This window comes from Ascaphus truei, chromosome 14 (assembly GCF_040206685.1).
Source record: "Ascaphus truei isolate aAscTru1 chromosome 14, aAscTru1.hap1, whole genome shotgun sequence".
NCBI lineage: Eukaryota > Metazoa > Chordata > Amphibia > Anura > Ascaphidae > Ascaphus > Ascaphus truei.
The window spans coordinates 6,681,498-6,698,310 of NC_134496.1; the positions used below are offsets into that span (position 1 = coordinate 6,681,498).

General features: G+C 47.0%; 1 protein-coding gene across 2 annotated transcripts in view; it reads right to left on the bottom strand.

Annotated features, from left to right (window-relative positions):
- The window catches only part of LOC142465581 (venom prothrombin activator porpharin-D-like), a 34,358-nt gene that overhangs the window by 4,460 nt on the left and 13,085 nt on the right, over window positions 1-16,813 (bottom strand). For both annotated transcript variants that reach the window (XM_075569613.1, XM_075569614.1), the window contains exons 3-8: window positions 15,503-15,657; window positions 10,987-11,011; window positions 9,384-9,497; window positions 5,769-5,903; window positions 1,676-2,337; window positions 938-1,055 (exon numbers count right to left, since the gene is read on the bottom strand). In XM_075569613.1, the coding sequence (XP_075425728.1) occupies window positions 938-1,055; window positions 1,676-2,337; window positions 5,769-5,903; window positions 9,384-9,497; window positions 10,987-11,011; window positions 15,503-15,657 (1,209 nt within the window). The remainder of the gene's footprint in view (window positions 1-937; window positions 1,056-1,675; window positions 2,338-5,768; window positions 5,904-9,383; window positions 9,498-10,986; window positions 11,012-15,502; window positions 15,658-16,813) is intronic.

Genomic DNA, 16,813 nt, shown 5'->3' on the forward strand with positions numbered 1-16,813 from the left:
TCACAGTAGCAGGTTACAAAGTACCACGGGTGTGCAGCAACAATAGTCCAGCAGAACCAGCGGTGTCATTGGAAAAACAAGGGCAATGCTTGTGCAATAAATGTATTACCTTTGGAAGACTACTGGAGTGCCTCTATTCATATGACACCACTGATCTAAGCCATTCATTAAACCAGTTTAGGCTCTCATTAATGCAATCACTTACCCCTTGGAGAGTCATACACCCAATTCCATGCTTCATTCATCGAACTCTTATTAATTCATCATATTAATTAATTAAATATATTGCTCACTCTCCTTGTGCAGATTCTCAATGTATTCATCGAATACAGACTCATGTATTCACTCAGTCATTCTCATGATGCTTGCTCTTTGCTATTCATGTATTTTCTCTAAGCTCTCACGCATTTAGCTGCGGGATGCCAAAAAAAACCAATATTGTTATTTCCCTTTTCCACGATCAAGATTCCTTAAATTCATTAACTTCAATGAGAACCAGATTCCAAGGAATCGTTCACTTACCGAGTGCCAACTCTTAATTCTTTCATTTACCATATAACATTCATTCATTCAGCTGGTGAACTGCACATTCATGTACTAAGGATAAAAACATGTGCCTGGTGAATGAATGATATCCACAGTAAGTTAATGCATATATAGCTTGAGATTTGAGCGTAATTCTATGTACACTTTTGGACTGTAACCTGGAATGGCACATTACTAAAGCAATGTACCTCGTGTCATCTTCCTTGGAATTTTGCCATAAAAATTATTCCAGCAACTTGTGAATTTTTGCGGTCTCAAAAATAGGCAGTAGACATATGCATCCTTGGGCAGTGGGAGGTTGAGATTGGTGGTTGTATTTGAATATCTTGTCCCTTCCAAGACTGAACATGATCAGCTCTGGAACTCTGTGTGTTACGTGAAAGTCACTCACCTATGGTGACGTGATGTGGCCTGATGTCTTCAAAGCAGTGAGCAGCAGACAGGACCCAACGGCTGCTAATCAGGCTCCCACCACAGAAATCTTGCCCCCGGGCGGTGTAAATCAGAACCTGCAATGAGAGGAGGGAAGGGTAGAGCGAGAGAAACATCCGACGAGAGGAAGGGAAAGAAAGCGGGAGAAAGGACGACACGGTATGGAGAAAGGAGGTGGGGGAGAACAAAGAGAGAGCAGCCGGGGAAGACGGCAAAGACAAAAAAAATAATAACCCAAATATGAATGAAGAGGAGAAAGTGAATCAAAAGATAAGGAGAGAATCTAGGGAGAAAGAAGAGTTAAGAGAGAAAGGAAGGATAACAGAAGGAGGGCAGAATAAAGGAGACAGAAAGGCTGGAGAGACATTGATATAGATGAAGTGATATAAAATCAGAGCTTGGAGAGAGGGAGATTGGAAATGGCACGGACAGGGAATTAGTGAAAGATCTTCTACATTGCTCAGTTTTTACCCGTGCTCCCCAGACATTAATTTGACCCTTGAAAACATTGACAAACAGGAATTGAGCTTGTAATCACATTCCATGCAATCCCCTGAATGAATGTGTAAGAACCCCCAGAGGACGCCTATCTGTTCATAAGGAATACAGCACCACAATGGATATCATCAGTTATGTAGTACTGTACATACAGCTGTACTAGAGACATAGTAACTACACGAAGGCAGAGTTTACCCACCTGCCAGGGGCAATGCCCTAGCTTACACAGCATCCCCCCTACAATCCGATGATCGTCAAATATATAATCGTTGTCTACTTCTCTGAAGGTCTCACTGGGGTCCTCCCCGCAAGCTGTCTTATTCCCACTGTCTTTCTTAACCGTATCATCTCCATCACTCAGCTCGGTGATCCCACTGTTGCCATCTCCTGCAGAGGTCTCATTATCATGGTCTATCCAGGATGTCTCATTCATAAGCCCTCTTTCGGCAGTCTTGTTACCCCCCTGTCCCAAGGCAGTCTCATTCCTGCCATCTCTCACAGAAGTCTTATTCTCATTGCCTATGTAGTGTGTCTCATTAACATGGCCCTTCGAGGCAGTCTTGTTACCGGCCTGTCCCCAGGCAGTCTCATTCCTGTGGCGTCTTCCAGCAGTCTCATTACTGTGGTGTCTTCCAGCAGTCTCATTACGGACATTTCTTGTTCTATTTAAGCTTCTCTGATCAGATCGGAGATCAGCTGCATCAGAAAGAGAGCTATTAAGGACAACAGAGCCAGCGTGAGAGTGCTCAGTGGTTTCCAAAAGACAGCGCTGCCCAGGTTCTGGTTCGTTTACGGATGAGTCCAGAATGGGGTCCAGCAGGGAGCGTGTTGAGGTAGCCATCAGTCCACAGGGAAATCGAGCTGTAGAGAGAGGTTTCTTATGCATTAGAAATGTGGATTTTGGCTCTGGAAACTGGCTAGCTGTGTATTTTTTTACTACTATTTACAGGTTAAAGGCTGACTACACCGCAATTAAGAAAAACTGCAATTTAATTTGTATTAAGCTGTGTGTGTGTTTTTCTTGGGGGGTGGGGGGTAAGGTGTGTGTCTTGGGTGGGGAGCTGTGTGTGTGTCTTGGGGGAGGAAGCTGTGTGTGTCCTGTGGGAGCAGTGTGTGTGTGATTCATAGGGGGAGGTGTGTGTGAGGAGGGGGCATTAAGTGAGTGAGTAAAAGAGGGAGTGCCGTGCGTATAGTGCCCGCGACGTCGCCCAAAAACAAATACATTGCCGCCGCCGCGTGCGCTTATAGTAAGCGAGACGGCGACAATGCGACAGAGCGATGTCGCATCGCGAACGTTGGAAGCTGGAACTATTAGATTTTTCAAGGGCTGTCGCATCGTGACAGCGGAGAAAATAAGAGCTACAATGTGTTTGTATCTCTGAAGAAAATTCACTTATGTGCACACTCCTGAGAGTAAAATTTAACTTTTAATATACAATACTTAAAACATATATTACCGAAAAAGATGGTATAATAAACACTAAAAATAGATTAAATAAAGTAAGTACATACACCCCAGTTTGGCTCTCCAAAAAATATATAAATACTCCAGTTACTGATATTGCTGGAATACTGGAGGCTCAAGAGGGTGCAGCCAGTCCAGGTGAGCCCAAAAGAGCTCAGCACTTGCAATCACTAGAACAGAAAATCTATTGCCTCGCACAGCAGCACCAGGGAATGATCATTGCCTGTTTGTAAATAGTAGTTAGCAACACTATATAATTAAGACAAGGTCCTAGCTGCTACACTGTTTTTATATATATGTCTGCACTAATGAATCACTGGGAAAGACTCTATGTTAAAAACAGCCCCATAACGGGGACTGATGACATAATCACACGTCATTCCCTGGTGCTGCTGTGCGAGGCAATAGATGTTCTGTTCTAGTGATTGCAAGTGCTGAGCTCTTTTGGGCTCACCTGGACTGGCTGCACCCTCTTGAGCCTCCAGTATTCCAGCAATATCAGTAACTGGAGTATTTATATATTTTTTGGAGAGCCAAACTGGGGTGTATGTACTTACTTTATTTAATCTATTTTTAGTGTTTATTATACCATCTTTTTCGGTAATATATGTTTTAAGTATTGTATATTAAAAGTTACATTTTACTCTCAGGAGTGTGCATATAAGTGAATTTTCTTCAGAGATACAAACACATTGTATCTCTTATTTTCTCTGATTCACTTCAATTCACAGTTGCACCTACCTACATTGATAATTATCGATTATAAGACATTATTATTATTTTTCATAATTACAATTAGTATGGTTTAGGTGATCATTCCCTAATCCCTGTCCTTTCCTTGGCATCGTGACAGCCCCTGAACAAATCAAATGCCAGTACGCCCGCGACTCCGCCACAAAGCGAAATATAACTTTCACTAGCGGCGACAGGTGACGTCATCCGTCCCGTCGCGTCTCTGGTCACGGGCACTATACGCGCGGCCTAAGAGAGGTGGAGTGTTCCCGACAATATTCAAATAAGTAAAACAATTACTTTCAGGGTAATTACATTTTTCTACGGTCGACGATTGCAAAAAAAATTCGCCCCACTGAATTGCGCTTCCTCTTTTAAAGGCGCGATCCAAGTGCTTTGTGTTATATTTATTTAGATATTTTTGCACCGGATTGAAGCTAGGGGTCTCCTGAGCTGAACCCCATTTATTTCAGCTTCAGGGACCCCCATCTTCCCGAGATACAGACCTCCAAAGGGGGCGCCGGTATCTCGGCAAAGTTTAAAGCTCCCGCGTCACGTGGCCCAATAGGAGGCGGCACCTGATGATGTCACGGCTTCCTATTGGTCCGCAGGGCAGGAAATCTCTGAACAGAGGACATATTGTGAACCCGGGTAGCCGAGGAGAGCGGCTACCGGCACCTCATTCACAGGTTAGTATCTCCGGAAGCCGGGGGGTTCAGCTCCGGAGACCCCCTGCTTCAATCCTATATATAAAAATTCTCTAAATTATTAGCCGCCTTGCATTGCCTCTTTAGCATATTGGGCATATACTTCTTACATTGACTCTTGCACAGATAAGGCAAAGGCCCCGCTCCCAGAGTCAGCGCGCCCGCACTGCAGACAGGCGGGGCGCTGACATACACAGACCACGATATGCGGTCTGTAGGGAGCCGGAGCGGGAGGTGGGCGGGAGTGGGAGGTTTGAGCGGGAGGGGGGGCGTGGCTTGAGCGGAGGGACCCGCTACTCTCCCCCCCTCCCTCCACGGCTCGGGTAAGTAAAGCAACACACACACACACACACAAACAGAGGCAGGCACTCACGCACTCAGGCACACACATACATACACACACACACACACAGACAGAGGCAGGCACTCACGCACTCAGGCACACACATACACACACACAGACAGGCACGCACGCACTCAGACACACATACACACATACACACACACAGACAGAGACAGGCACTCACGCACTCAGGCACACACACACAGACAGGCACTCACGCACTCAGGCACACACATACATACACACACACACACACAGACAGAGGCAGGCACTCACGCACTCAGGCACACACATACATACACACACACACACACAGACAGAGGCAGGCACTCACGCACTCAGGCACACACATACATACACACACACACACACAGACAGAGGTAGGCACTCACGCACTCAGGCACACACATACACACACACAGACAGGCACGCACGCACTCAGACACACATACACACATACACACACACAGACAGAGACAGGCACTCACGCACTCAGGCACACACACACAGACAGGCACTCACGCACTCAGGCACACACATACATACACACACACACACACAGACAGAGGCAGGCACTCACGCACTCAGGCACACACATACATACACACACACACACACAGACAGAGGTAGGCACTCACGCACTCAGGCACACACATACACACACACAGACAGGCACGCACGCACTCAGACACACATACACACACACAGACAGAGACAGGCACTCACGCACTCAGACACACACACACAGACAGGCACTCACGCTGCTGTCACTCAACACTCCTCCCCGCTCCCCGAAGCCTCTCCTCCTCCCGAAGCCTCCCCTCCCCATTGGCTCACAGCCACACCACGTGACGCGTCAACGCTAGGGATCACCTTTCTCTTGTATCCCATAGCGGCTGACGCGCCACAGCGTGTAGTAAGTTGTCCAGCCAGGGGGGACCGGGACCGGCTCCGCAGGATTCCCCTGCTGGTGGGGAACTCGCGTGTGGCCGCCCGCGCCACCGAGCGCAGCGGGACCCAGGCCTAAGAAATGACTGTTGCTTACCAGACTTGCCACATCGCTTGCCGTCCTCCTGTAGGGTGTATCCTTGTGCACAGGAGCAGCTCACGCTCAGTGCCCGAGCCGTGTCTGTACAATACTGCCAGCATCCCCCGTTCTTATACCAGCACTCAAAACGCTCTACGGAGAGAGAAAGAGCCGGGTCACGCGTTCCTTGTGCAGCACAGCATTATGGGTCATATTTATCAAGTGCTGCTCCATACGAGACCCTCGCATGCTCGACGACATCCTTATGTTCAAGTGAATTGACCAGAAAATGCTATAAAGCGGTGTTACTCCTGTAATAAATCCAAGAGACACATGTAATGCTGGGAGACACCACCCAGCCATTCACTTCAACAGCTGAAAAGGTCGATTTACTAAGCCGGGCTCGGAGATGTATTATGGCAGAGGGCTCAACTCCAGTCCTCAATTCCCCCACCCCCCACAGGTCAGGCTTTCAGGATATCCCACCTTCAGCACAGGTGGCTCAATCAGTATCACCTTCAGCACAGGTGGCTCAATCAGACCCCGCTTCAGCACAGGTGGCTCAATCAGACCCCGCCTCAGCACAGGTGGCTCAATCAGTCCCACCTTCAGCACAGGTGGCTCAATCAGACCCCGCCTCAGCCCAGGTTGCTCAATCAGTCCCACCTTCAGCACAGGTTGCTCAATCAGTCCCACCTTCAGCACAGGTGGCTCAATCAGACCCCGCTTCAGCCCAGGTTGCTCAATCAGACCCCGCTTCAACAGCGGTGGCTCAATCGGGCTCCGTCTTTGACGGAGCCTCTGATTGAGCCACCTGTGCTGAAGCTGGGATATCCTGAAAACCTGACCTGTTGGGGGGGGGGGGCGGGAGGCTTGAGGACTGGAGTTGAGCCCCCCTGTATTATGCAGTAGCACTGCTTAGTAAATATGGCACTGGGCATGGTGGTATGTAACTGACGTGGCGTTGGATATATGTGCAGCTGTGAAAGCAGCTTTCCCCGGCTGAGCACACATTGCTTCGAGGTGCTGGGGTTTACAGACTCGATTTGCAATAGAGAATGATTATTTTTCTCACATTTCACTCTGCCACGTCTGAATATACCATATTCTGCCACGTCTGAATATACCATACCGCGCCCATTTCATTCTGCCACGTCTGAATATACCATATTCTGCCACGTCTGAATATACCATATTCTGCCACGTCTGAATATACCATATTCTGCCACGTCTGAATATACCATATTCTGCCACGCCTGAATATACCATACCGCGCTGTTTGGCGATAACCACTTCCGCGCTACATGAATACGCCCCAGTGACTCTCACTGGCTGCTGCGGGTTTATTAACCGCAGAACAGACAGAAAGGAGTCACACAGAGAGGCGTCTCTTATCCTCCAGGTTATAACGGTGGTTACATCAACTTATCATCACCTTTTAAATACGTTTTTGGACAGGGATTTAGACCAGGAAATCTGACATCGGAAAACCTGCCTACAGTATACAGTATACAGGCAGTAAACCCTGCGTACAGTATACAGGCAGCAAACCCTGTGTACAGTATACAGGCAGCAAACCCTGCCTACAGTATACAGTATACAGAATACAGGCAGCAAGCCCTGCCTACAGTATACAGGCAGCAAACCCTGCCTACAGTATACAGTATACAGTATACAGGCAGCAAACTCCGTGTGGAATTCATCTACAGGTGGAGTAGCTGCTGGTATTTTGGGCCCTGTACTGGCACCCCCAATTTTCATATAGCTCGGACTAGTTATGTATTTTACTTGAGTATAACTACCACTGGGGACAGAGGTTTGCAGAGTGTTTCTGTTTGCATTAACCCGTTCCCAGTACCAGTTTGGGGGATATCCCTTGTGGTGAAACGATTAATCATTATGTTGGTGAGTTCTTTAGAGCAGCGCTGCGCAAACTTTTTGAGCTGCGGGTCCCCTTCCTGGGAGCCGCAGCGTTCGCGACCCCCTCTCTCGATGGCTCGGCGTCAAATGACGTTGCAGGTCATGTGACACCATTGTGTCATTTGACGCGCGTTTCCATAGTGACGCGTGACTTCACATGACCCTGTGGCGTCATTTGATGTCACGTTGCCATGGCGACGTGTCGCCAGAGACCCAACTGGATGCAGGTAAGTGAGTTGCAGAGGCCTCACGCCTCCCCGGCATTTAATTTAAATACCATGAGGAAGAGAGCAGGGCCTCTGTAACTGCCCGCGCTCCCCTAGAAATTCTCCTGCCCCCCATGGGGGACGCGCCCCCCAGTTTGCGCACCGCTGCTTTAGGCCTCGGCCAGGCTCCCCGCTGGCGTGCTGAGGCGCGCTGCGTCTTAGGCAAAGCGGGTGCTTTCCCTGGCCTTGCGGGTGCTTTCCCTGCGCGCCGTCAGGGGGCGGGCTGGGGGCGGGCCAGTGGCGTCACGGAGCTGGTTCGCCCTCGTTGGGCAAACCGCTCACGTGACAGGTCCTGCGCGCCGGCAAGCGGGGAAATTTTAAAATTCCCTAAGACCTGCGCTTCCGCGCACTTGCTCTAATTGCGGCTGTAGGGGCTCAGTGCTGAGCGGGAGAGCGCCTCAGCGCGCCTCTGCCAGCAAGCAGTAAGCATGACCAAGGCCTAAGAATGAGGGGCTTTACCAAGCAAAGCCTCAGCGCTGGAGGCAACCGCAAGACTATATAGCACGGAAAAATCCTTTCCTGCATGATGTTATATACTGCTATACTGTATATATCTCACTTGTCGTGTTGTATTGTATAGATATATATATATCTCACCTGTCGTGCTGTATTGGATGGATATATATCTCACCTGTCGTGTTGTATTGTATAGATATATATATATCTCACCTGTCATGCTGTATTGTATATTGTATAGATATATATATATATCTCACCTGTCGTGTTGTATTGTATAGATATATATCTCTCACCTGTCGTGCTGTATTGTATATTGTATAGATATATATATATCTCACCTGTCGTGTTGTATTGTATAGATATATATCTCTCACCTGTCGTGCTGTATTGTATGGATATATATCTCTCACCTGTCGTGCTGTATTGTATGGATATATATCTCTCACCTGTCGTGCTGTATTGTATGGATATATATCTCTCACCTGTCGTGCTGTATTGTAAAGCTATATATATCTCACCTGTCGTGCTGTATTGTATGGATATAGATCTCTCACCTGTCTTGTTGTATTGTATAGTTATATATATATCTCACCTGTCGTGTTGTATAGTTAGGATATAGATCTCTCACCTGTCGTGCTGTATTGTATGGATATAGATCTCTCACCTGTCGTGCTGTATTGTATGGATATATATCTCTCACCTGTCGTGTTGTATTGTATGGATATAGATCTCTCACCTGTCATGCTGTATTGTATGGATATAGATCTCTCACCTGTCGTGCTGTAGTGTTAGGATATAGATCTCTCACCTGTCGTGCTGTATTGTATGGATATGTATCTCTCACCTGTCGTGCTGTATTGTATGGATACAGATCTCTCACCTGTCGTGCTGTAGTATTAGGATATAGATCTCTCACCTGTCGTGCTGTAGTGTTAGGATATAGATCTCTCACCTGTCGTGCTGTAGTGTTAGGATATAGATCTCTTACCATTCTCACAGTGTCTGCCTGTGTAGCGTGGGGGACACAGACACGTGTAGCTGTAGTGATACTGCTGGCAGATGGCACCATTCTGACACGGGTTCTGTTTACACGGATTCAAATCTGTGAACAGAAGATACCAGGTGTATATTACCCTAAGAAATACACATACTGTACCCAGGAGCAGGAGCTCCCAGCTCAGGTATGTCAGTCACCGTGGCGCTAACCTAACTCAATGTCGCATTAATAATAACGGTGTATCTTCACCGGACAATAACATCATGTTAAGCCATATGTTCTCTCTTACCTATACCGGACGCTAGTGATAACGACATGCAAATGAGGCATTATCACAACATTGCATATCCGCTAACGTCTACCAAGGTAAGTCTCAGAAGCAGGTCCCTATGCTAAATGCATACTAATTTTATATAATAATTTTATATTTATTTTCCCATTTATTGATAGCTCAATGGAGAAGCGCAGGGATTCACTTTCTGTTTTTATATATATATATATATATATATATATATATATAAATATATACACACAAAGAGTAGCGCTATAAAGTAAAGTGATAAGTGATATATAAGATTATATAAACATGTATATAATTAATAAATATAATAATAAACAGTGATATATATATATATATATATATATATATTTTTTTTTTTGTATGTTAAAATAAAAATGTGTATCATAAAGTCCAAAAAGGATAAGTTTCAAATGGTTCCACTGTTATGAAAATAGCAGAGAAAATAAAGTTCCAAACTAACGGATCCCAGGAGCACTTTGCAGCTTCAAGAAAGTGGTATAGCCTCCCACTAGTGAACCTACAGATAAAAAACAAAAAGAAGTGCAGGCTCCATAGCATGTAACTGTATAAAGATAGGGTACATTTATTAAACCAACCAGTCCCAAGGAAATGCACTTACAAGATTCGACGAAAACACACACATGGGAGAAAAATCTCTAGAGGGAGTCATCAACATGGGCGGAGGAGTCCCATATGGATACTGTGCACCTGATCATCAGATTGGTCGCATACAGCTCCTGCCACGAGCTGGCGTTGCCCCACAGCTTCCTGCAATGTCTCACTTGTTTTCCTCCGTCTGTGGTGAAGTACAGGCAATAGGAGGATCAGCTGGCTGGATCTGCTGGAGACTCAGGAACTCCTCTCACACATCCGTATGTGATGACGTCACCACGTCCCTATGCGTTTCATCACGCTTTGTGACTTCTTCACCCCTGATGATCAGGTGCACAGTATCTATATCGGACTCCTCCGCCCATGTTGATGACTCCCTCTAGAGATTTCTCTCCCATGTGTGTTTTTTTTTAGAATCTTGTAAGTACATTTCCTTGGGACTGGTTGGTTTAATAAATGTACCCTGTTTTTATACAGTTACATGCTATGGAGCCTGCGCTTCTTTTTGTTTTATATATATATTTATATATATATATATATATATATACATATACATATACATATATATATATATATATATATATATATATATATATGTGTTAGAACTTAAAATATAGTCCATTGTGTCTGTGTCCAGACTCCGGGAGCTTTGTCCTGTAATAACCCTGATCCCTCACTCACCTCTATAATGGTACCAAAACTCTGTCTGCAGAGACACAAGAGAAAAAAAATGGTCAGATAACAAGCATGGTCCATGTACGTCCTCATTAGTAACTCGGCAAAGAACCCACCCTGGCCCATGTAAAGAAATAACTGGGCCGCAGCTTCCATACAAGCAATCCAATACACCGGCTTACTATGATTGATATCAGTATATACAGTGTTAAACGCTGTGGCTTTGTACATGTGTGCGTGTACATATACTTATCATTCTATATAGTGTAGCAGTGTGTCTGTATTTAAGCTACGGGAGTTATTTATTAAACTGTGAGTGCTAATAAGGGGGAATCCTATCAAAATCAATAGCGGTTTCCATGTAAGATCGCCTGATTGGCACTATCACATGAATAACCCCCTGTGTGTGTGTAAGTGCCTGTGTGACATTGTGTTAATATGAGTTTTCTCTGGGTGCGTCAGTTTGTGTAAGTATATTTGTACAATGGGATTACAGAAACACTCCTAGGGACACTTTTTGTGTGTGGAGCTGAACAGCGTTAATTTCAGCTCCAGGGACTCTCTGCTTCCCGAGATACTTACCTCCGAAGGCGATAGAGGCCCAGATGGGGCTATCGAAATGGCGGCTTTAAATGCCCCCCCCCCATCCTATGGGCTAATAGGAAGCCGTGATGTCATCCCTGGCGGCTTCCTATTGGACCACGTGACGCAGGATAGTTAAACTGTGCAGAGATACAGGCACCACCTTCCACAAATAACAATACAAGTGCGCAGCTAAAATGAATTCATATTTGTGATAGGATAGTGATTAAATATTACCACTAAAAACCCAAAGTGGATATCTTAAATGTTATCTGTATTACCAGTCAAATAAACGGAGCGTCTGCTGCTGTACAGAGGGTAGCCCAAGACCCTGGGTAACTAGACAAAACAAAACAAAGAACAGCGCACAACGCACATCGTGAAATAAGTAAATACAATTTTATGTTAAAAATGGTTCAAGGTTCTGCGTACATCAAGCAGGTGGAAAACAGGCACAGAATATAACACTGGTATCTGTTACCCCTCAGGGACACTGGAGCACACAGGCACAGAATATATCACTGGTATCTGTTACCCCTCAGGGACACTGGAGCACACAGGCACAGAATATATCACTGGTATCTGTTACCCCTCAGGGACACTGGAGCACACAGGCACAGAATATATCACTGGTATCTGTTACCCCTCAGGGACACTGGAGCACACAGGGACAGAATATATCACTGGTATCTGTTACCCCTCAGGGACACTGGAGCACACAGGCACAGAATATATCACTGGTATCTGTTACCCCTCAGGGACACTGGAGCACACAGGCACAGAATATATCACTGGTATCTGTTACCCCTCAGGGACACTGGAGCACACAGGCACAGAATATATCACTGGTATCTGTTACCCCTCAGGGACACTGGAGCACACAGGGACAGAATATATCACTGGTATCTGTTACCCCTCAGGGACACTGGAGCACACAGGGACAGAATATATCACTGGTATCTGTTACCCCTCAGGGACACTGGAGCACACAGGGACAGCAGGGATGGATGTCTTAGTCCACTTCCGTAGTCTGCATCAAGGTGGTCTGGGGGTCCCTGTTCAGCACAAGGTGCGCTTAGAGAGTCCAATGGGCTCACCCACAAGTTCCGGGTAACTCCGGTTCAAGCTCCGCTGAGACCGGGGTCTCCGTTGGTGCACTCACAGCCTCGTGAGACAGCGTCTGACGTCAGACTCGCAGCGTTGCACTGTGCGCCGTTGGATGATGATGACGTCACCACGTGTGCGTCAAAAGGACAGAGTCTCTCTGAAAGGCTGCTAAATCACCAGAATCTTGCCATACAATACTGGAGAGCATACAGATAAAAGAGTGGTATATTCCAACGCGTTTCGAAGCGCTAAACAGCTACTTCTTCAGGGAATAAAGGTGTTGGGCTAATGCTCAAAATAAATACCACTCGATGACCTGTGATTGGCTACCCAATTTTTTTTAAATATATTTTATATTTGTATTAAAGTATTGTAGCAATAGAGTAATCAACTGTTCACACAACTGTATGTTAAGTGCAGTTAATGGTTGGCTGCCATTCGATCGCTGGGTAGCCAATCACAGGTCATTGAGTGGTATTTATTTTGAGCATTAGTCCAACACCTTTATTCCCTGAAGAAGTAGCTGTTTAGCGCTTCGAAACGCGTTGGATTATGCCACTCTTTTATCTGTATGCTCTCCAGTATTGTATGGCGAGATTCTGGTGATTTAGCAGCCTTTCAGAGAGACTCTTTCCTTTTGACGCACACGTGGTGACGTCATCATCATCCGACGGCGCACAGTGCGGCGCTGCGAGTCTGACGTCAGACGCTGTCTCACGAGGCTGTGAGTGTACCAACGGAGACCCCGGTCTCAGCGGAGCTTGAACCGGAGTTACCCAGAACTTGTGGGTGAGCCCATTGGACTCTCTAAGCGCATCTTGTGCTGACCAGGGACCCCCAGACCACCTTGATGCAGACTACGGAAGTGGACTAAGACATCCATCCCTGCTGTGCCTGTGTGCTCCAGTGTCCCTGAGGGGTAACAGATACCAGTGTTATATTCTGTGCCTGTGTGCTCCAGTGTCCCTGAGGGGTAACAGATACCAGTGTTATATTCTGTCCCTGTGTGCTCCAGTGTCCCTGAGGGGTAACAGATACCAGTGATATATTCTGTCCCTGTGTGCTCCAGTGTCCCTGAGGGGTAACAGATACCAGTGATATATTCTGTCCCTGTGTGCTCCAGTGTCCCTGAGGGGTAACAGATACCAGTGATATATTCTGTGCCTGTATGCTCCAGTGTCCCTGAGGGGTAACAGATACCAGTGATATATTCTGTGCCTGTGTGCTCCAGTGTCCCTGAGGGGTAACAGATACCAGTGATATATTCTGTGCCTGTGTGCTCCAGTGTCCCTGAGGGGTAACAGATACCAGTGATATATTCTGTCCCTGTGTGCTCCAGTGTCCCTGAGGGGTAACAGATACCAGTGATATATTCTGTGCCTGTGTGCTCCAGTGTCCCTGAGGGGTAACAGATACCAGTGTTATATTCTGTGCCTGTGTGCTCCAGTGTCCCTGAGGGGTAACAGATACCAGTGATATATTCTGTCCCTGTGTGCTCCAGTGTCCCTGAGGGGTAACAGATACCAGTGATATATTCTGTCCCTGTGTGCTCCAGTGTCCCTGATGGGTAACAGATACCAGTGATATATTCTGTGCCTGTGTGCTCCAGTGTCCCTGAGGGGTAACAGATACCAGTGATATATTCTGTGCCTGTGTGCTCCAGTGTCCCTGAGGGGTAACAGATACCAGTGATATATTCTGTGCCTGTGTGCTCCAGTGTCCCTGAGGGGTAACAGATACCAGTGATATATTCTGTGCCTGTGTGCTCCAGTGTCCCTGAGGGGTAACAGATACCAGTGATATATTCTGTGCCTGTGTGCTCCAGTGTCCCTGAGGGGTAACAGATACCAGTGTTACATTCTGTGCCTGTTTTCCACCTGCTTGATGTACGCAGAACCTTGAACCATTTTTAACATAAAATTGTATTTACTTATTTCACGATGAGCGTTGTACGTTGTGCGCTGTTCTTTGTTTTGTTTTACCACCTTCCAAAGCAGGGGGTCCCCGGTGCTGGAATGAAGCGCTCTTTTAAAAGGGATCTGACATCAGCAGCTGTAAAGGGGGGTGAAACTGTTCAATGCTTCTTCATTCCTCCACTCAGCACTTTTCCAAATAGGAGCCTTTTAAGGTACTAAAAAATGTTGCAAAGTAACCAGATGTTTCTCAGGAGCATTGTTTTAATCCTGAGATAAAGACCAGAACGCTGTTGAATTCCGGTTGCCGCGTACATTTAATAGGGTGAGATAAAGGAGGGAGGTGCGATGTGCTTCCTTAGATTATGGTATAACCTTGGTCTGGTTGTTCTGCATGAAGTAACTTTAAAGTTAATTGTTAGAACCGAGTGCATGACCTTTTTTGCTTTAAGGTATTGTCATAGATGAGTTACAGACATCTCAGCATCGAAATATTCTTATAATGCACGTGAGATTTAGAAACAATTTATATGTGTCACAGGGGGGCTGGTATTTTAAATTACACACAGACTGACAGACACACACACACACACACATATAGACAGACACACACGCAGGCAGGCAGACATACACCGACAGACAGACACACCGACAGACAGACACACAGGCAGACAGACACATACACACCACACACAGACAGACAGACACACATATACAGACAGACATACACACACAGACATAGACACAGAGACAGACATACACACAGACAGACATACACACAGACAGAGACCGACACAGAGACCGACACACACACAGACAGAGACCGACACAGAGACCGACACACACACAGACAGAGACCGACACACACAGACAGAGACAGACACACACACAGACAGACATTGAAGATATAAAACCCTCACTGTTTTCTCCTGGGATTTGAAGATTTCTCGGGCCTCCTCCCTCGAACACGTCTCCTCATAACATTCACGCTCCAGGTTCCCAGGGAGAATTTCCTCTAGGAAATGGTTGGCTCGTTTCTTCAGCACGTGGTGAGCAGCCTCCCGTCCTATAAACACTGGGGGAATATACAGCATGTGATGAGCGGCCTCCCATCCTATAAACACTGGGGGAATATACAGCACGTGGTGAGCAGCCTCCCGTCCTATAAACACTGGGGGGATATACAGCACGTGGTGAGCAGCCTCCCGTCCTATAAACACTGGGGGGCATATACAGGACATGGTGAGCAGCCTCCCGTCCTATAAACACTGGGGGGATATACAGCACGTGGTGAGCGGCCTCCCGTCCTATAAACACTGGGGGGATATACAGCACGTGGTGAGCGGCCTCCCGTCCTATAAACACTGGGGGGATATACAGCACGTGGTGAGCGGCCTCCCGTCCTATAAACACTGGGGGGATATACAGCACGTGGTGAGCAGCCTCCAGTCCTATAAACACTGGGGGGATATACAGCACGTGGTGAGCGGTCTCCCGTCCTATAAACACTGGGGATATATATACAGCACGTGGTGAGCGGCCTCCCGTCCTATAAACACTGGGGGGATATACAGCACGTGGTGAGCAGCCTCCAGTCCTATAAACACTGGAGGGATATACAGCACGTGGTGAGCGGCCTCCCGTCCTATAAACACTGGGGATATACAGCACGTGGTGAGCGGCCTCCCGTCCTATAAACACTGGGGATATACAGCACGTGGTGAGCGGCCTCCCGTCCTATAAACACTGGGGATATACAGCACGTGGTGAGCAGCCTCCAGTCCTATAAACACTGGAGGGATATACAGCACGTGGTGAGCGGCCTCCCATCCTATAAAGACTGGGGGGATATACAGAATGTGGTGAGCAGCCTCCCGTCCTATAAACACTGGGGGGATATACAGCACGTGGTGAGCAGAATCCCGCCCTATAAACACTGGGGGGATATACAGCAAGTGGTGAGCAGCCTCCAGTCCTATAAACACTGGGGGGATATACAGCAAGTGGTGAGCGGCCTCCCGTCCTATAAACACTGGGGGATATATATACAGCACGTGGTGAGCGGCCTCCCGTCCTATAAACACTGGGGGGATATACAGCATGTGGTGAGCAGCCTCCCGTCCTATAAACACTGGGGGGGATATACAGCACGTGGTGAGCGGCCTCCCGTCCTATAAACACTGGGGGGATATACAGCACGTGGTGAGCGGCCTCCCGTCCTATAAACACTG